Source organism: Pelobates fuscus, chromosome 9, assembly GCF_036172605.1.
Source record: "Pelobates fuscus isolate aPelFus1 chromosome 9, aPelFus1.pri, whole genome shotgun sequence".
NCBI lineage: Eukaryota > Metazoa > Chordata > Amphibia > Anura > Pelobatidae > Pelobates > Pelobates fuscus.
Window position 1 is genome coordinate 162,203,623 of NC_086325.1, and position 20,797 is coordinate 162,224,419.

At 39.6% G+C, this 20,797-nt stretch overlaps 1 protein-coding gene across 1 annotated transcript in view; it reads right to left on the minus strand.

Annotated features, from left to right (window-relative positions):
- LOC134573271 (collagen alpha-1(I) chain-like) overlaps positions 1 to 20,797 on the minus strand; it is a 196,441-nt gene that overhangs the window by 24,368 nt on the left and 151,276 nt on the right. The window contains exons 8-28 of the mRNA XM_063432922.1: positions 19,380 to 19,499; positions 18,840 to 18,878; positions 16,977 to 17,030; positions 14,290 to 14,343; positions 12,950 to 13,057; positions 12,323 to 12,376; positions 11,468 to 11,521; positions 10,954 to 10,998; positions 10,823 to 10,876; positions 9,725 to 9,769; positions 9,579 to 9,632; positions 9,202 to 9,246; positions 7,681 to 7,734; positions 7,466 to 7,510; positions 5,900 to 5,953; positions 5,413 to 5,457; positions 2,965 to 3,018; positions 2,607 to 2,714; positions 2,128 to 2,181; positions 1,901 to 1,954; positions 188 to 232 (exon numbers count right to left, since the gene is read on the minus strand). Coding sequence (XP_063288992.1) covers positions 188 to 232; positions 1,901 to 1,954; positions 2,128 to 2,181; positions 2,607 to 2,714; positions 2,965 to 3,018; positions 5,413 to 5,457; positions 5,900 to 5,953; positions 7,466 to 7,510; positions 7,681 to 7,734; positions 9,202 to 9,246; positions 9,579 to 9,632; positions 9,725 to 9,769; positions 10,823 to 10,876; positions 10,954 to 10,998; positions 11,468 to 11,521; positions 12,323 to 12,376; positions 12,950 to 13,057; positions 14,290 to 14,343; positions 16,977 to 17,030; positions 18,840 to 18,878; positions 19,380 to 19,499 — 1,239 coding nt within the window. The remainder of the gene's footprint in view (positions 1 to 187; positions 233 to 1,900; positions 1,955 to 2,127; positions 2,182 to 2,606; positions 2,715 to 2,964; positions 3,019 to 5,412; positions 5,458 to 5,899; positions 5,954 to 7,465; positions 7,511 to 7,680; positions 7,735 to 9,201; positions 9,247 to 9,578; positions 9,633 to 9,724; positions 9,770 to 10,822; positions 10,877 to 10,953; positions 10,999 to 11,467; positions 11,522 to 12,322; positions 12,377 to 12,949; positions 13,058 to 14,289; positions 14,344 to 16,976; positions 17,031 to 18,839; positions 18,879 to 19,379; positions 19,500 to 20,797) is intronic.

Here is a 20,797-nt window from a genome sequence, read left to right on the forward strand (position 1 = left end):
TTTAATTTACACCACGTGTCCCACGGGTATAAAGCACATGATTATTATCCATGGACAAATAACTACCACAATATACTCGCTGTCATTGAAGATAAACATTTTTTTTTTTAAATATTGTAAGATTATACCACATATTCAGATGTCTATAATGAATTCACCATCCAGTTACTTATTAATTATTACTCACCGGAGGTCCTGGTATACCAGCAAGGCCTCTTTGTCCCATACGTCCCTGAAATTGACACAAAGGCATCTTATATGATGGCCATTAACTGCACTTGACTTACACTGAGCAATGACAATGACAAAAACATCTCATCATGTAAAAGAGCATGTTTAAGGTCTACACATGAAGCTGAGGTCTGTCGCTGACATGAACATGGTCTACACATGGAGCTGAGGTCTGTCGCTGACATGAACATGGTCTACACATGGAGCTGAGGTCTGTTGCTGACATGAATATGGTCTACACATGGAGCTGAGGTCTGTCGCTGACATGAACATGGTCTACACATGAAGCTGAGGTCTGTCGCTGACATGAACATGGTCTACACATGGAGCTGAGGTTTGTCGCTGACATGAACATGGTCTACACATGGAGCTGAGGTCTGTCGCTGACATGAACATGGTCTACACATGGAGCTGAGGTCTGTCGCTGACATGAACATGGTCTACACATGGAGCTGAGGTCTGTCGCTAACATGAACATGGTCTACACATGGAGCTTGTAGCGTTACTTACCTTATCCAGGGGCCGGTCGCGGTCCTCTCTTCGAGCCGTGCGCGGTCATGCTGCACGAGATGCGCACGGCTCATCCGACGGCTTCACTAGGAAGGCGGGCAGTCACGTGTCCCGCCTGAATCTAAGAGCGCACCGCGGGTCTCGGGCACGCTCTTAAAGAGACAGTGGGAGCCTAAATTGTCAAAAGGCTGCCATTGGCCCCTGTCATGCCACACTCCCCATACACTTACCTTTTGGGGGTGTGGATATGACAGGAGCCAATCACATTAGTTTAGAAGCTATTTAAACTTACCTCTCCCTTTACTCCCTGCCCTATCGTGGTTTCTGTTTCAGTTCCCTTTAGCGCTTGTTGTGTTCAGTTGTGTTCCTTTGTATTGACCTTGGCTTTGTTTCTGACTACGTTATCTCTTTATCCTTATCTGTTTTGTTTGCCGGCTTGCTGTTTACTGTGTACCAGACCCCGGCTAGTCCTAGTTTACGCTGTCTCTCTGTGCCCTTGACCTCGGATCGTTCCTGACTCTGTCTCCTCCCATATACGTCAAGTCGGGCCATTCTAAGGTCCGGTAGACGTATCTCTCCTCTGTGTTGTCTTTTGTAGAGTTGAATCCTGCGAGTTGGGGTATATATTCGTAACAGAGCTGAGGTCTGTCGCTGACATGAACATGATCTACACAGGGAGCTGAGGTCTGTCGCTGTCATGATCATGGTCTACACATGGAGCTGAGGTCTGTCACTGAAATGAACATGGTCTACACATGGAGCTGAGGTCTGTCGCTGAAATGAACATGGTCTACACATGGAGCTGAGGTCTGTCGCTGAAATGAACATGGTCTACACATGGAGCTGACATGAACATGGTCTGCTACAGTTTATTTGCAGTAGTTGCTGTATGTTTCTTTCTTGCTCTGTTACACCTTAACCTCCGACATCTCTGCTCCATTGTATATCTTACCTTGTTCACTTAAATTCTTAGTTCAAGATCAAAACCTTTACCTTTATTTAGCCAGTTGGCTCTTCAACTATGCTATGACTTGAGGATTCTCATATTATGGGCATATTGATTTATTGGATAAATAAGTATTTTCTTTCTAACCTTTCACCAGAGTCTTAACCTAACCATGCTCTTCCCTTATAATTCTCTCAATCCATTTATGGTTACCCTGTTTCCTCTAGGTCCAGCAGCCCCTTTTGGTCCATCAGGTCCTCGATTTCCCTAGGGTTGATAAAAAGTAATGCATATGAGATTACAATTGAAAAACAAGAGAACATAATCCACATAACATCTTAATATGATACACACACTACAGTGTAGTAATGAATAAAGATGTAAGGTTGTCATCTTGAAATCTGCAGCATGCTCTACACCAGGACACTTAGTGAACCAACCTTGGAACCCTCGCTGCCATTTGAACCAGGAGGCCCTATTTGTCCTTCATCACCCTGTAAGAAAATATAGAGATCGTCATAGCTAATAAACCGTTTCAGAGAAAATAAAAGTGTTTTTCATGTTGAAAAATTGAAAATACGACGTGAAGATTGCACTTAAATTTTCACAATAAAATAATTGCTTAGCAATAAAACAAGGCAGTGCTGTGCTCAATTTCCATTTCTGCCATCAAATAACCGAGGGAAATTTTTAAAGGATAATCTGTCCACAATCGTAGCTCGGGGCCGCATGGTCCTCACCCTTCAGAGTTAATAATGTAACTAGGGTTTTTGTTGGGATTTGTATCAGAATACTACATTGTGGTGGCACTGCGATAATATTGTTTAGTTAGTTACTTATTAAAACAATAGACGCACCAAGTTCAAACTTGGAATGTGACAGTGCCAAAAATACAGAATAACAAGGTGTTAATACTCACTACAACTCCACGAAGTCCGATGTGGCCTTTTGGTCCTTGAAAACCGACAAAACCAGTTTGTCCTTGAATGCCAGGTGGCCCATGAGCACCCATTGGTCCAGGAAGACCCTGGGAGAGACACATTAAATGTTGTGTTCAGGTCTATAAGCGGACACAAAATTACAAGAGTCTATTCACTAAATCAGATTGTGGCAAATTGAGAATTTTAGGGCAAAACATCCAAATTGGAACATTTTCCATTTCAGCTTTTTTTTCCAGTTTGGCTGTTTTAGTCTAATATTGCAAGATGTTCTCTGTGAGTAATGGCTAATCATACTAAAATATGTATATATAATGCAAAATGCAATATTTTAATTACCTTTTCACCTTTTTCACCAGCGTTCCCTTTCTCTCCATCTCCGGCACAATGACCCTATAGACAGTAAAGGAAGGTTACTGTGAAGAAGATGGCATCCATCATGCGGGTACATCGGGCACAGATATAGTGGGTATGTCTGTATGGATTTTGTACTATGAACATTACATTTCCCAGGACACAGTTGTCCACCTTCTCTTTTTGATTCACTGTTTGCTATCTTTCTAAAACTAAAATGAACTGTGGGAAGTAGGACTAGATCTCAAAACCATGCTGAACCTTTTTAAAACAGTAAAAAATATATATATATATATAAATACTTTTTCACGTTCGGCTTCTGCAATGCACACTGACAATGGCAGCCCCTAGTGGAAAGACTGTGAATTGCCCTCCATCTACTTTGCGATACAGCAGGAATGCTCTTACACTGGAACAGGCACCGATGACAACAAAGAAGAGACTTTTAGAAGGGCCCTACAAACATGGCATTTGGTACAGATTTGAAACAATACCACATTACTGCATGTTGTAGCGGAGGCCTGATATTCCACAGTTTAACTCCACTATAGATCCCAGTGAGGCTCAGGAACAAGTAGTAAAAACACCATGAAGTAGTAATTCCAGCAAATAAAGTAATCCACGAATATCCCCATACAGATCCCAATGACTGGACGACACACAGTATCAGGAGCAGAACTAACTTTTAATTCACACAGCCTCCTTTTAAGAGATTCTCCCATGCAAGTCAGGGATTTGCAATAATTAGGACAGTAGCCAATAAAGTGACAGTTACCTCCCACACATCTCCTCCCCTTAGTGTGACACATAATCCCATTAAACGTGCTGTACTTTTTTCCCAAAACCTGGATGTACCCTAAAACAGGCAGATAGCCTAATACTTAGGATACCCCCTGGTAGCCCTGATCTGGGTGACTAACATATCCAAAATTCAGCCAGATCGGACCAGGGGTTCGGGAGTTAGGTGGAGGGTGAAGTTTGACCGACCGCACACGAGGTGGTATCCGAAAAAGGCTCCATGTGTTTTGGCCCTGCGGTTGGTCTCCGTTTGACAGTTAAATCACATAGTAATCCTTGCCATCCACAGCTACTATTACATTTGCCTTTATTCCCCGGTTCGGTACATTGTTTTTACCGAACGGGGGGCTGCCTAGTCCCTCTGTTCGGGAGTTATGGAGCTCTGGAGGTCTCAGCGGTGTTCGGTTGTTCGAGTGTCCGATTTGAGTTCCAGACACTCGACGACCAAACACCGCTGAGATTTTTGTGCGTAAGATGACCGCTGCACGTGGTTTGTATGCCGAACGGCGACCACACAGGCACTTAGACTTAACGAGGCGCACACTTCTCACTGGGGTGGTCTGATGGTTCGGTAGTTTCATTCGTATGAAAACTACCGAACCCTCATACGAAAATTATACACACTTTTCCTATAGACATAGATACAATTATACGAATGCATTTTTACACGAATTATACAGGACAGGCTTAATACAATCCGCTACACATGTATCACTGGAAAGTATACCACTGAATAAAATAGAACAAAAAATCACCTAGAACGTTTAACCTTTTTTTCACTAAATACTTTGTTTTCTTTTAAATGTGTGTTAAAGATTAAGCAAATTAAATAATTCTGACAAGGTGAAGTCAGGACAAACATTACAAATGAAAAGAAGAAATCACAACAGGTTTTATTTCTCCTCTTATCTGCATGCTTTTTCTATGCTGACTGTCAGGTGCAAAGGATAGAGCTTATCATTATTATTATTATATTTATATAGCGCCAACAAATTCCGTAGCGCTTTACAATGAGTGGACTAACAAACATGTAATTGTAACCAGACAAGTTTGACGCACAGGAACAGATGGGTTGAGGGCCCTGCTCAATGAGCTTACATGGTAGACGGAATGGGGTAAAGTGACACAAAAGGTAAGGGAAGTATTAGGGAGGTAGATTGGTAGAATAGTATTCAATGAAGACTTAGTGTGGGGTTTTGGAGCCATTAACAGTTTAATTGATACGCTTTTGTGAAAAAGCGAGTTTTTAACGATTTTTTTGAAGGAGTGGAGACTGGGTGAGCGTCTAACGGAAAAGGGAAGTGAGTTCCACAGGAACGCTGCAGCCCTCGAGAAGTCTTGAATGCGAGCGTCAGAGGTGGGAGTACGAACAGAGGATAGACGTAGGTCTTCGGCAGAGCGTAGAGGCCTAGCTTATAAAAATAATTGACAGAGAGCCCAGGTGCAAAATAAAGAGGTGTGGATTTTTACATTTTACTTTCTTTTCACACCTCACGAGTACATATCTGTAATTATAGGCATAAGTAAACACAATATTAAAAATCCAGGGACCTGACTGTTCCCCTTTAAAATACACTCTATGACATTGGACCATTCTTTTTTTTTATCATCATGCAAAAATTATGGCGATCTCACCTTTTCCCCAGAAGGTCCATCAGGACCAGGCCAGCCAATTAACCCCTGGAAGGACAAACAAACATAAGAAAGCTTAGCGTTCCATCATGTTCCTTCATACATTTCTCCCGTTATCTCTTAAATTGTCTATCAATAAGTGTTAAGTAAATCTTTTCAAGCATGCGTGACCATGCCTCCACCTAGAGTAACCTGTATAGTATTTGCAAAATGTCATAACCAGTTAAACTGTTAAACTGACTCTTTACCAGACTGTGACCCTGCTAGACATTTATTATTTAAACCTTAATAAATTAGTTAATACCCTTGTTTTATCTATTAGATCTATTTTTTTTTTATATCAATAAAACTACACTGTGACATTACAACAACCTTCTAATAGTCACAGACATGACATTTTATGCAAACTAAGAAGAACATAGAATAAGATCAACCTATAAATGTCCTATATTTTGTAGGGTGTATTTGACATCTTCAATAAATGACTTACCATGGGCCCCTGCATTCCTCTTTCCCCACGTGATCCTATAAATCCTGGTGCTCCCTGCAAAATGGGATGTTTAGAAGAATTATATCAAGAAGTAAACTATAACTGGGCTTCCGGGAATAAAAAGATGCAAGAGGGAGGTAGATACAATATAACAGAGCTATGTCTTTAACATTATAACAAACAATTCTATGCTTGTTTTGTATTGCAGTTTGAATATTTACAGAATAGCTAAGGAAATCTGCAAATTAATAGGATTTGGAACTGTAGTTTGTGAGGTTTCAGGAGGTCCAGTTGACTTATCTATTGTGTCCATTTTTTAAACTTTATACTTGTAGCATATTTTTTTTAATTGCTATAAGTATCTCTCTGTAAACACTACAACGTATTATACAGTGTATTGTGGTTATGGTGCTATCAGGCTATGGTGCAAACTTTCCAGTTGTTTGATGGGTGATTTTACAGACTTGAGGTGCCGAGAAATAGCTTGAACACAGTCTGGGAAACAACACACTAAAAATAAGGCTCCATAACGGCATTACAACCAACACAATAAGTGGTTATGGTGCTTATAGTGTCCTTTTAAGATGGCTCTTTCATTTATTCATTCCTGGATCCGTTTACTGTCGGACACTGCATCAATGTAAGTGTTGCTTTATAAATATAGACTTTTCCTGAAATCCAAGTTTAAATCCTTTGTTTCTAGGAATTGTTCTGCTTTTATATTTGTAGATTTGTTTTTCAGTCTATGACTAAGCCCTTCTGATATTTAGACTTGCTAGTTTCTGGTTTGTATATTGGGGTAAACTATAAATTCTATAAAATCTGACAATCTGCACTATCTCCTCATTATTTAAATCACACTTTCGACACCCAAACTATTTTATCTTAATGAAGCATGTTTTGTGTATAGATCATGCCTCTGAAGTCGCACTGCTCAATTCACTGCAATTTAGGAGTTAAATCACTTTGCTTCTGTCTATGCAGCCCTAACTACACCTCCCCTGGCTGTGACTCGCACAGCCTGCATGAAAAGAAAAAATGGTTTCATTTTAAAACATATGTCAACTAAGTTTAGAACTTTTTTTTCTCCTGCTTTGTAAATTGAACTTTAAACACACACAGGAGACTCTAGCAAGCCATTAGACGTGCAGGAGATAAATTCTAAATTATACAGAATTTGCAATAAAGGAAGTGTAAACATTAGATCTATCATTACAGGAAGTGTTTAGGAAGGCTGTGCAAGTTACATGCAAGGAGGTGTGACTATGGCTGCATAAAGTGATTTAACTACTAAATAGCATAGAACTGAGCAGTGAGACTGCAGGGGCGGATCTATACACCATAACTGCTTCATTAAACTTAAATTGTTTTGGTGAATATAGTGTCCTGTTATTGTCCACTGTGCTGGAGTACTAAATCAGAGAAAACTAATGTCACATTCAAGGACTTACAGACTATTTATACTACACCTATAAAGCCAGCAACACAGGCAAATACCTCTAAACACCAACACACACATGTACAGGTAGAAAGTGATATTTAATTTATTTTTGGTTTGATTCGCACCATATCTCCTTTCTGACCTGGGGGCCCCTCTGGTCCCATCATTCCCTGTAACAAAATACAAAAAGAAAGACATAAGACAAATGTACGTTATCAGTACTAATAAAGTTAGGTGACACATACACCTACTGCCTAAAGTTTAAGGTGAGAGCAGAGACAGAGACTGCCAACAGTGTTCCAGTACTGTACAATACTCTAGATCCTTAGCAAATCCTTACCGGAGGTCCTCTCTTTCCTGGGGGTCCACATACACCTTCAAGACCTGGTGGTCCCTGTAGATAATGTCAGACAGAGAAAAGGTTATAACTGATTGGAGTTCACATAGGATAGACCATATGCCCTGTGCTTTGTAAAACACCCCAGCTTGCAGGAGAAGGACGATGGTGTGGAAAGTATTCAAGGTTTCCAACTCAACAATCATGATTTTGAATGCCCTACATGACTATCAGACAAAGACCACACATATAACCCTCTTTGTACTCCATGGATCTGCTAAATCACTTTCACCAACTGTAGCATTCAGTGACCAATTACAGCAATCTTTATACAATATTAACCATTCCGACAAGGCTATACTAAATGCTGACAATTGCTACAGTTACACCCAATACATATTGTTCCTACAGGCTTCCCAGGTGTGTAGGCTAGGCTAGGTTCACACACTAATGGCCATTCACACAGTACTGACCATCCCTACCTAGGTTCACACACTACTGACCATCCCTACCTAGGTTAACACACTACTGACCATCCCTACCTAGGTTAACACACTACTGACCATCCCTACGTAGGCTAGATTCACACAATACTGACCATTCCTACCTAGGCTAGGTTAACACACTACCTTTTATACCTAGACTCACACATTCTACGCCTTTCCATCTAGTTTGATTAAACTGACACTATAGTCTCCAGAACAACTACAGCTTATTGGATTAGTTCTGGTGAGTAGAATCATTACCTTCAGGCTTTTTTCAGTAAACACTGTCTTTTCAGAGAAAATGCAGTGTTTACTTTACAGCCTACTGATAACTCCACTGGCCACTCCTCAGATGGCTGGGTGCTTCCTGAGGCAGTGCTGCACAGTGGGACTGAAATTCTGTGTCTCCACCCTCTGCATGGAGACATTGAAATGTCCTCATAAAAATGCATTGATTCAATGTATCTCTATGAGGAGATGCTGATTTGCCAGGGCTGTGTTTGAATTGTGCTGGCTCTGCCCCTGATTTGCCTTCTTGACAGTCTCAACCAATCCTATGGGGAAGTATTGTAATTAGCTCAAGTTAACACTTCTGATGATGTCAGTACACAGCAGGCAGTTCAGAGGCAGAAAGGGGCAGATCCAGATTTGAATACAAGTAAGATTTAACTATATTTAGGGAGGCAAGGGGAGCTGGATGGTGGTTTTATTACTATAGGATCAGGAATACATATTTTTATTGAACACTTACCATCTCACTTCACACAAGCCCATTCCTATTTAGACTGACACAATATTCACACTCCCCATCTAGTTTCATTCAATACTGACCATTCCCATCTCACTTTGAGGACGGAAGTGACTCTCCCATATAATATTGTTCAATGTGGAATGTTCACATGTGGCTTTACACACTACTCAATGTGTGCATTGCAACTTCTCACAATGCTGGATGATTCCATATGGCTTTACTCAATGCTGGACATTTCTGTATAACACATTTCTAAGTTTTGAGATTAGAAATCTTATTATTACCTACCCGTGGACCACGATGACCAGTGATTCCTCGAGGACCAATATCGCCCTATTACATACATAGGGGGGAAAAAAGCCATCTAATAATTTGTCAGATATATTTCATATATGTATATATATTAGCACTAGAATAAAGACAAAGTGAATGTATATTAATAAACATGTTTAACTGTTAATATTAGTCCATTAAGCTCCAGTTCACTTCTAATGGTTCCCATTTGATTGGCCCCCGAAGAATGAACTGGGTAGACTTTGCCAGAAATTAAACCCGTAATTCTGCAGCTGAAGTTTTATCCACTGAGCTATCTCATCAGCTAATTAATCCTTTAGAAAACGGCATTAGAAATATAATATTATTGTCTTCAGGGATACACTGCTTACCTGAGACCCATTAATCCCTTGATTTCCGGGGAGCCCCGGCTCTCCTTGGTCTCCCTAAATACAATGAAGGAAAGTAACACATTATATTTTAGTGACAATGAGCACTTTAAGACTTAAAACTGAATACAGTTTATGGATGGACTCACCTCTAGGCCAGTTGGCCCTCGAGCTCCAGGGATGCCCATTTCCCCCTGCAAAGTAAATTCTTATAGAGTCATGTCCAGGATTAAAAGATGCATGGCTAGTAACTTGTATTATCTTCATGTTTTGCCTTGTATTATCTAGGAATTATTTTTCCTAACCATTTTTTTCCAAACACTTTATTTAATATGATATCATGCTTATTACCTGCATCAAAGTACAATAAAACATATTGCACTCCTGCTCTGCGTTTTAAAATTAACAATATAAAGTGTATTGACTTTCTCAACAGAGGAAGAAGGTGATATAGAGGGGGAAGAAGTCAAGATAAAAAAAAGAGAAGAAATGGCCTTGGAGGAAATGTTCATACATAGTGTCCCATTTAAGGCTACTGGCCTTGGTGCTCCTGATTCCGATGGCTGCCATACTTTTCAGAAGGCTGGTAGTGTGTTACTTACTTGCACTGTTCCAAGCCATTTTTTTTATTTTATTTTCACAATCTTTATTTGCATTTTAAATTTTCTAAAAATGGAGAAGGAGAAGTGCATAGAAAAGACCACAACAGGGCTGGAAGTATAGCAATCAGGGGCATACAAGTACAAGCCAATCTGAGGTGTACAAAAAGCACCATAAAGTATATATTAAAAGCCCTTGAGAACTGTTAAACAGTAATAAACCGAGCAATGTGTACAAGTAATTCTCGGGTCGTAGAAAACTGAAGAAAAAGTGAAAAGACGGAAGAAGGGGAAAAAAAGGTTCCGGATATGAATAAATCAACTATGTTGCCATACATCTAAGTCTATGTCAGCTACCCTTACACATCAGATCTTACAAAACCTCCAGCCACAGAGTGTAAGGTATAGTAAGCTCCGAACCATTTTTGCCCTCTTTAGTTGTATTGATATGGTAGTCAGACTGCATTATATACGACTAATATTTAAATAGTTATAAACTAAATAATTGTGTTTTAGATCACCAGAATATATCTCATATGTATATTTATGTGGATTTATACTATACATCTACAATATAATGAAAATACTAAAGTAATTTGATACATTTCATCCAGACTCCTTTTAAGTCTGTCACCCCTAATTTCTTACTGTTGGTCCTGTAGGTCCTTGGAATCCTGAATCGCCTTTCACACCCTTTGGACCCTAAGAAGAAGACATATTCAGTAAAATAAAAATGATTACAGAGTTGGGGAGATTCAAGGCTCCAAATTAGAACATACCGGTACTCCTACAGACCCGGGAGGACCAGGCTCTCCCTTTAAACCCTGCAAAAAAGAATCATAAGTATATTGGTTGTATGTATACATAGTTTTATATTATATTAGTGAATGGAAATACTTTGTATCCACAGCATATTAGTGGTTATAGACACCTGGAATGAAAATCAAGCCTGTATAAGGTGTCACCATAGGCGTGCTCAAGGCGTGAGACTGCTGTGCACAGAAACACATTACGCTCGGTCACGGTCTTGAGCTGCAGAGAAATTGCTTAAACATGGTTTGGGGAAAAACCACTTTCTTTTTTGTTCACTGTTTACATCCACACCTATACCCTTTGCTTCTATACGAATAGAATAATCTGAATTAGTTTTCTCAAAATGCTTATGAAATGCTTGAAAGATTTACCACGTTAACATCACAAATATTTCACCAGGGCCGTTAAATATGCAATAATTATATATTTGTTTAACTATTCATTTACAGTTCTAAATGAATTCTTGCATTAAACATTTACCTTTACCCCCTTGATTCCATTTTCACCGATCAGTCCTAAAGATCCAATGTACCCCTGTAACAACAAGTTAAAACCAAGTTTTTTCTCCTTACTTACAAATCCCAGCCATTAAATGCCGAAAATATAAGTTTTTATTCACTATATATTGTAACCATGTTACAAATTGCAGAAGAAAAGGTCTGCTAACAAAAGCAAAACTACAAAGAAGAATAAATTGTTATTTTGTCAACTTGAGCACTTTGGGGAGGTATTTGCCCAAAAATAAGAACTGAGTGAGGAGCAAAATGCGCCGGGCTGTTTGCCTCTGACTTGTTGCCTGTTTTTTTTTAAAGCTCAGTAAAGATCTTATTTTTGTTACCAGTGAGTGCTTTGTTTTTAGTGTACCCTTAAGGTCTGGAAATATGGCTGGACATATAATGTAAGTATATCATAAGCACAGAGAACTCCGTATAGCTGTAAATATTTAATTACAATATAGATTACAATTTGGAAGGATATATGGAATGTAGTAACCTGTTAGTAATAAGTGTTCGAATAATAAACATCAGAATGCTATCCACATGCTATATAATGGCATATAGATTCAGTGTAAGGTATAGTTAATTCATTTTCAGGGGAAACACATTGTAAGATAGCAGATACATATAGCTCTCATAAAGCGTGTTAAATGATCTCCAGAAGTAGAGAACTCACAGAATAGATCGCCCCCTGGTGGGAAGGGAGAAGAAAGCCATACAATGGGAAAATAGAGAATGAGAAGAACATTGGATATAGAGCTCATGTTTTATAAAGGATTATAATGTATCCAGATAATGTATCTAGCCCCAACAGTCAGTGAAAAAAGGTATCACTTACTTCATCTCCCTTTTCACCCACAGGTCCTTGATCCCCTCTAAAGCCTTGTTGCCCCTGTAAAAAGACAGACATACTCAGAATGTGTATGATTGCTAGAGGCTGGAGAAGACAAATTAATCTGACTTCCTATCTGCTCTAACAGAGGTGGTAATGCTGGTCTCAGGAAATTTGAGAAACGTATCTAAGAGGAGATGACAATGTGACAGTAATTGCTCCCATATCCAATAAGGGCAGAGCAGCTGTTCTCGTACAAATGTTTCTATCACAAGATGGCCAGGCCATACGATATCACAGGTGGCAGTGGATGGAGTCTCTTGCTTATGGTACGACCTAGGAACAAACTAAACTAGGACTTAGCATTGGGGACAGTTAAGTCTGTTTCAGCCACAGGTCTTTAATATCGAACCTTCATACCAACAAATTGCTGGGTTCATTTAATTGAGTGAGAAAATTTCCTCTGTGGTGTCCAGCTTCTAATCTCAAAAACAATCTCAAAACCAAAGATCTGTATCTAAATGGAAGACTGAGATAGCATCCAAGGAAACTGGTGCATGTAGGAAATACATTTTTCAAAGCTATGAATGCGATAGATATGTCCAAAGTCGACCTATCATGTATGAGGATTACCTTTGTTCCTGTTAATCCAGGATAACCGAGTTTTCCATCTAATCCAAATGATCCATCTTTGCCAGGGATACCAGGTAGCCCCGGTAAACCAGTGGGTCCATGTAGTCCCTGAGGGGTTAATACAAAAAAATCAAAAAACTAGAGAAGCCAAAAAGTATCTGCTGACAAATAATTAGATATTTTTATATTAAGATAACTTGTATGGGAAATTGAGTTAAAAATAAGACAAAACACATAAATGTCTTTACACAAGAATCTTTGAAAGTACAGTTTTTTTATGTCGGGGGGAAACAATTTCCTCTGGTACGTATGTTGCAAAGCAATCCTGGCCATTGAACTGCTGCTCACAGAACATTGAAAGTCTGCTGCCTAAACGATACACAATCAAAGATTTAAAATATCTTGCAGCAACTTAGAGCACACCCCACTCCAGAAATGTAAGGACATACTTTTTAAAGGAAGACTGTATTTTTTTTTTTAAATGTAAATGCAAATGAAAAGATTACATATATTATACCCCATTGTAGAATATATTGATATGTATGTTAATAAGTGCATCTCCTGGCCCACTTATGCTCTACAGGGTTGGTCATCTTTAAAAAGGTCGAAAGCACCACGTATCCCCTCCAAGGTCTCCATGCACAATCTGAATGACTGACCCAGCTCATAGTGTTTTTGAAATTCCCAGGAACTCTGAACTACATATAACATATAAGATAAAGTGTTCAAAAAACTCAAGTGATATGTTGCAATTTGTAATATGTTTATCTATTAACACATGGAAACATTTAAACTGATAGTTACCATAATATTTGCATTAAACAAAATTAAAAGGAGACATATAAAGTTGGATAAATCAATATATAAAGGGGCACTGTAGTCACTGTTACTGTTTTATCCCATTGAAGTGGTTATAGTGTCTGGAGTCCCCTGGTGCTGTCCTTCTATTCAGAGTTAAACCATTTTTAATGTTAAACAAGAGTTCCCTCTGTGCTGCTTGGGTTAATGAGGAAACATTAGCCTGCAAAGTAATGGGCTGCTGTGATTGGCTAAGAGTGTCAGCTGACCGTTTTCCACCAATCAGAGCCATTGCTGGTATGAATTGCTATGGCTAGAAGGAACTGTGTAATCTCTGCCTTCGCCACATCTCTAGTGGGAGCGGAGCTATGGGAAGCCAGGGACCCGCATTCAGTGTTAAACTGTGAATTGAGGAACAGCACCAGGGGGCTCCAGGCACTATAACCACTTCAATGAGAAGAGATAGTTATAGTGCCTACAATATCCCTTTAATTACAAAGATAAACTTGGATTGAGAAGGAATAATTGGAAAGTTTTCATACCATTGGACCCCTCTGTCCCTTTTCTCCAAACGTCCCTGGATGTCCAGGTGGTCCCTACGCATCAGAAAGAGAAATATTTACTATGAATTCCCACGAATACTTGTTTAAAAAAAGGTTAATAGTTAACTTGGGGTGTATAGAAAAATGCACATATAGAGAGAAGTCTACATAGATAATGTGTACGTTGTGGAACTTGCCTCTTTTCACTTTTATATCTCCTGGATAGATTTAATTACTGCAATCATGGAGCTGCCATTACGTCTTTCTCAGTCATACACAATAAAATTGCAATCAGCCAATCAGAACATGTTTGATTTTTAAATGGGTCGTATAGATTTATTTTTCTCATGCAGCTCACATTACTTGCAAGCAGGGGCGTATTAGCCGCGAGGCAAACAAGGCATTTGCCTTGGGCGGCATTTTCCAGGGGGCGGCAAAAAAAGCCGCCCCCCAAATGCCCAGGGCAAATGTCTTGTTAGCCTTGCGGCTAACCGACATGCTGGGCTGCTGGGCGGTCAGGCGGCGCTAGTGGGCGGCCGGCGAGGGAGCACTTTCTCTGAGCTGTCTGCTCAGCTCCCTCGCGCGCCGCAGAGTGAGGCTGGGAGCCGGAATATGACGTCATATTCCGGCTCCGCCTCCCAGCCTCACTGTGCGGCGCGCGAGGGAGCTGAGCAGACAGCTCAGAGAAAGTGCTCCCTCGCCGGCCGCCCACTAGCGCCGCCTGACCGCCCAGCAGCCACTGGACCACCAGGGAAAAAAGATGACCCCCCCAGCATTCCCAAAGGTAAGGAGGCTGGGGGGGGGTTAAAGTAAAAAAAAAAAAGTGTTAATGTGAGTGAGTGTGAGTGTCTGTTAGTGAGTGTGAGTGTGTGTGTCTGTTAGTGAGTGTGAGTGTGTGTGTGTCTGTTAGTGAGTGAGTGTGTGTCTGTTAGTGAGTGTGAGTGTGTGTGTGTCTGTTAGTGAGTGTGTGTCTGTTAGTGAGTGTGAGTGAGTGTGTGTCTGTTAGTGAGTGTGTGTGTGTGTCTGTTAGTGGAGTGTGTGTGTGTCTGTTAGTGAGTGTGTGTGTGTGTCTGTTTGTGAGTGTGTTTCTTTGTGTGTGTCTGTTAGTGTGAGTGTGTGTGTGTGTCTGTTAGTGAGTGTGTGTGTGTGTCTGTTAGTGAGTGTGTGTGTGTGTCTGTTAGTGAGTGTGTGTGTGTGTCTGTTAGTGTGTGTGTGTCTGTTAGTGTGTTTGCCTGTGAGTGTGTGTGTGTGTATGTTAGTGAGTGTGTGTGTCTGCTAGTTTGTGTCTGCTAGTGACTGAGTGTGTGTCTGTTAGTGTGTGTCTGTTACTGAGTATGTTTGTCTGTTACTGAGTGTGTGTGTGTTTCTGTTAGCGAGTGTGTGTTTCTGTTAGCTAGTGTATGCGTATCTGTCAGTGAATGTGTGTATGTGTATTTAGAATGCGGGGCGGGGTAAAGGTTGGGTGGGGGTGGCGCGCGCAGGGGGGCGCCTGAGTTTTGTCCTGCCTAGGGCAGCACAAAACCAGGATACACCACTGCTTGCAAGGCTTCTTGCTTTAGTAAAAACAAGGCCGGGAATCGTATAATGTGTGTATACTGAACCCGTCTCAGTCTGAAGATATTACCAATCCTGTCAAACACTTTACTATTCATCACAAGTCAGAACTTCCACAACCGGCTTGCACAAAGTGATTTATTCAGAAAAGAACAGTGACATGTGATGAACTGATAATCGAATGTCAAAAATAGCTAAATTCAAACAATTGTCTACAGTTTTTTTTTTAAATTTTGTTACTGTTAGCCTAGTTTTTGCAAAACTGCACATAGTTCAGTGTTCTGTGAATAAATCCCAGCATGCTCTGCACATGGCGGCATTGGCAAAGTGTAATGGTGCAAGAAATGGCAGTATAGGTTTGTGTGACTCAATAAAACTGATTGAGGTTTATGCACTAAACTAGGAATTCTGCAACTTTAACCTAAAAAGTTAAAACTCCTTTTTTGTTTTCTGACAATTCTTGGTTTAGTGAAAGACGTTTATTCACTGACCAGTCAATGGTGGTGCAGTGAAAGCCATATTTGCATAATGTAATCCCTGATAACCAAGGATATAACTGCATTAAAGAATCTTTTTGGAGAGCTTCGTTATACTGATCAAAATTTTACAACATTGGCTTTTAAATCACCACAATTCACTGTTTTATGAATACATCACTAATTGTTTTCCATTCTCTCTCTCTCTCTCTCTCTCTCTCTCTATATATATATATATATATATATATATATTAATATATTTTCTCTTTTCACTCATTTGGAAAAAACTGTCTGCTTATTGTTCTACGTCATTCACTTTCCGAGACGATGATCACAATACATTATATCCCCAATAATGGGTGCTACGAATATGGGATAGGGGGTTAGATGTGGCTAGTCGGGCACATGGTATGGTGATGCATGGGTGGGCCAACCAAAAAAAAACACACTCTTTTTTCGCATGATAAGCTTTGCAGTGATAAGCTTTGATTCTCCAACAGTCACCAGATACAGGGGTCAAAGAACAAAGCCAGGACAATATTACAGGTCAAAAATCCTGGGATGTTCAGATGAATCCCGGACTGTGGATAGTATAATATATAGAAATACAATCTCTTTCATTCTACGATGCTGGTGTCATATTAAATTTTCCCTTACCGGCGCTCCTGGTTTGCCAGAGATACCAGGAAGGCCCACAGGTCCCCGACTTCGCTAAAAAAAAAAAATAAAGAAAAATTTGGAAACATAAATGAATGAGAAGCAAATCAAACATAAAGTAAACTCTATGTATATAGAAATCCTGAGACAGTATTCTAAAACAGAGCAATTGCAAAAACATTGGTTTCCATGGTGACTGCTCCACTTTCAAGAACTTTACCCCAGAATCGCTCTATATGCCAAATCACCCGGTGGCCAATTAAAATAAATGAATAATTAAAATAATATGATACGATGTTTAACATTGTTGACAGTGGAATAACCTTGTGATTTAATGTTAAGTCACACATTCCAGAAAAGTGATCTCTCATTCATTTCACATATAATAATATTCATGCAATTTGTGATGATGGCTATTATTTTACCAGATGTCAAGAAATGCTGTGCTTGTGAAAATTGTCTCCATAAAGTGTTGGATGAACTAGAAAATAATCCATCAGGTTGATTTCCTTGTTGATATATCTTTGAAGGAAGGGCATTAAAAATGTAACTTGCAACAGCGACTTGTGTTCTCATTAATGTAGTCTGTTTACGCAGTAAGATGGCTCCCTCCAGTTATCTTGTCTTACTGCTTTGATTTACACAATGTTTATAAAAAAAAAAATGTAACTCGTAACTAAAAACCCAAAGTAAAAAAACAAAACCACATTGCAAATTTGTAAATACCCCAAATAAGCTGATAAAATGTATCTAATGCGAAAATACTAGTGTCAGCGTTATTCACCAAAGTGAATTTGAAATTAATTTTAGATCAAAAAAGCCGAATTGAAAAAACCCAAAACATTTCCAGTCGGCTGTACTCAATTTGGCTACTTTATGCTAAGATTTGAAAATGACTTTTTCCACTTTAGTGGATAACCCTACTATCATTACAGAGAGGTAAGTTAATATTAAAAACAATTGAATGTTGAATTAAAATATCACTTCCACTGATATTGCTGGGGTTTATCTGCTATGCAATGAGTTGGATAGAGACTTGCAAATTTAAGGCCATAATAAGAAATTAGAAAAATTAAAATGCACCTTGTTTTAGTCTACATTTTGCAACTGGGTAGTCATGTCACCACAGCTCAATGTTTGGTTAATAGACACATTTTGGCTTGCTATCATTTTCATTTTAAAATTCTTTAGTATGTAAATATGTACAGAGTCTGAGTAACCCTCCCAGCGAGCCATTATACCACCCAAAATATTATTTATAAAGAATAAGGTGTCTACAGTGATGAAATAATTGTTTGAATTGCAGTCAAGCAAAAAAATTAAGAGAATTATCAATCTGCATCAGAATTAGGTAAAAAAAATCAGACAATAAGAAGCAGTTCTGGAGTTTTAAGTATGTTTGCTATTTTGCTACCCCCTACAAAAATAAATTATCTAGCAAGTCACAAACTACCAGCAGGCAAAATATAAATTTAAAAAACATAAAAATCATATAATGAAATTAGGGGGGGGAGGGGGAGGAATAACTAAAGCGGTCTCTAAGACTGAGAAGCAAGGAATTAAGAAATCCCTAGTGCTCATAATGTCACCCTAAAATGTAAACTAATGCAGGGTATTCCAAGAATCCCTTATTAAAAAGGGGGTGACAATTCAGCGCTCTATCCTAACGAGAAAGTTTCAATCTGCTTTCTGGGGTAATACTTGTGTTTTTGAGTAATCTAGTTGTATAGTATATATTGAAATAGGATGACATGCTTATCCCAGATCTGTACTTTGTTTCCCACAAATCAAAACTAGAGGACAGAGAGGATCCATTGTACCAAGACGGTGGGCCATTTGTGAAAACGAAGGACACACACTCACAGGCCAACCGGAGTGCAGCAGCTGATACAACGATGTTTGCTAAAAGGGACAAAAAGAAACAGATAATGAGAAATGTAACATCAGACGCACACTTCGACAAAGTCAAAAACAGTCATTGTTTGTTTTGTGTTTCAGGCCGTTTCTTCCAATGAGCCAGGCGATGTGTGTCTGTTTGGACAATTTAAACTTACATTGAAAGGAACTCATTTGCATGGAGAGTTCATTGCAGCATCATGGGATACAGCTGAGCTGTTGGTTACCCCCTGCTATTTCAGCTATGCCATGCATTGGTTTAAGGTTGCTTTTTGATAGCTTTTGTCATGTAATAAAGTTTTTAGAAACCTCACATCCTCACAAAAAACAAAAAACGCTTGCGTTGTATTTTATATATTACTAGAAGAAATGTGTGGGATCTATTCACTAAATCAGAAATTGCTGAGATAACAGGAGAATTATAAAATTTTGTGAAATTAGCCGAGCTGGAAACATTAAGGGATAAGTATAAAATCATTGAATTTATTTGTTAGTTAACAGACTTACATAAAAGGCTGCCCAATCATCCTTTGTGTTGCTCCAGATCATTATGGTGGGTAATCCTGGTGGTCCACCCGGCCCAGGGTTCCCTGTCATTCCTACGCGCCCCATTACCCCTCGTTCCCCCTGTAGGAAATACAAGATATGGTCAGAGACAGACATCATAAAGTAAGACTGGAAACTGTTCATAAAGACCAATTCACTATCAGCCACAGTATTCAATGGAGGGAGCAGCAAGTAATGAGCGCGCAGGTAGTAATTGTTGATAGGTGGGTACCAGGGGGAGATGTACAGAGCGGGTAGATAGTAAGTGCAGCTAGGTAGGTACCAGGGGGAGAGGTACAGACCAAATGGGAAGTAAGTGCACTGTGCTACCATATAGAGCACTATAATACTAGACTATGCTATTCTATGTAACACTGTAATACTGCACAATGCTAAATATTTGTGGTACAATCCCTAGAGTATATCCGGGTTGTCCACATAAACAAAGGGTTTAAGCCCTTCAATTTGAACCATCAAAATAATGTGGAAAATGTACACAAATAGTAATATCCAGAAACCTTTATTAAGACGCAAGAAAAGGGCATCAATTGCCAATAACAACAAATTAAGATAATAACCACTCAATATATATTAAGTACTACCACATGAAACCTAATAGGACAAAGAACAATACGTCCCAAAAAATAGTTAGAAACCATCCCCTCTAAGATGTTTGATGTTACTAACAATTGATAAAGAATATATGATAGGTAGCTAGAATCCCAAGTTAATGATTCCCTACATGTAATTTCCCTAAGCTTTCACTAGGGGTCACAGAGTCTCTGAGAATATAAAGTAGTTATCTAAAGTAACCAGAAGGGGGTTGTAACGGATCACCGGGCACCCCGACTAGGCACCTCCCCCGAAGGACCGCTTCCTAGCTGGAACAGGGGACAAACCGCAGCACTTCTTGCCCTCAGTCACCGTAGCTTGACTGGGGCCCTGGAACCTCCCTCCTGGAGCCAAAGGGGAAATTAGCTCTGACACCTCCAGGCACTGGACGGCACTCAGTCCTGGGAACTCTGGAACCAAATGGGGAATTAGCTCTAGTCCTTACAAGGATTTTCCCAGTTGAACCTCCTGCAAGCTGGAACAGCAGACACAGGAGCACATCTTCTTTCCCTCCAATAACTGGACAACACACAGTTTTGGAGTGTAAGCAGGAATCTCTAGGTTAATGGGACACTCTGAACTTTTATACAATTTTACAGGCCAGAGGAACACCCACTGGACCTGATGGGGCACAGGAACACAAAACACATAAACCAATCAGAACAAACATACAGTCTGTGACACAATCCCTCCCCTCTGCTTAGGAGATAATTGAGTAAAGTCCTGTAAGTAACTCCACATTTTCACAAAGTTCAGGAAGTACCCCA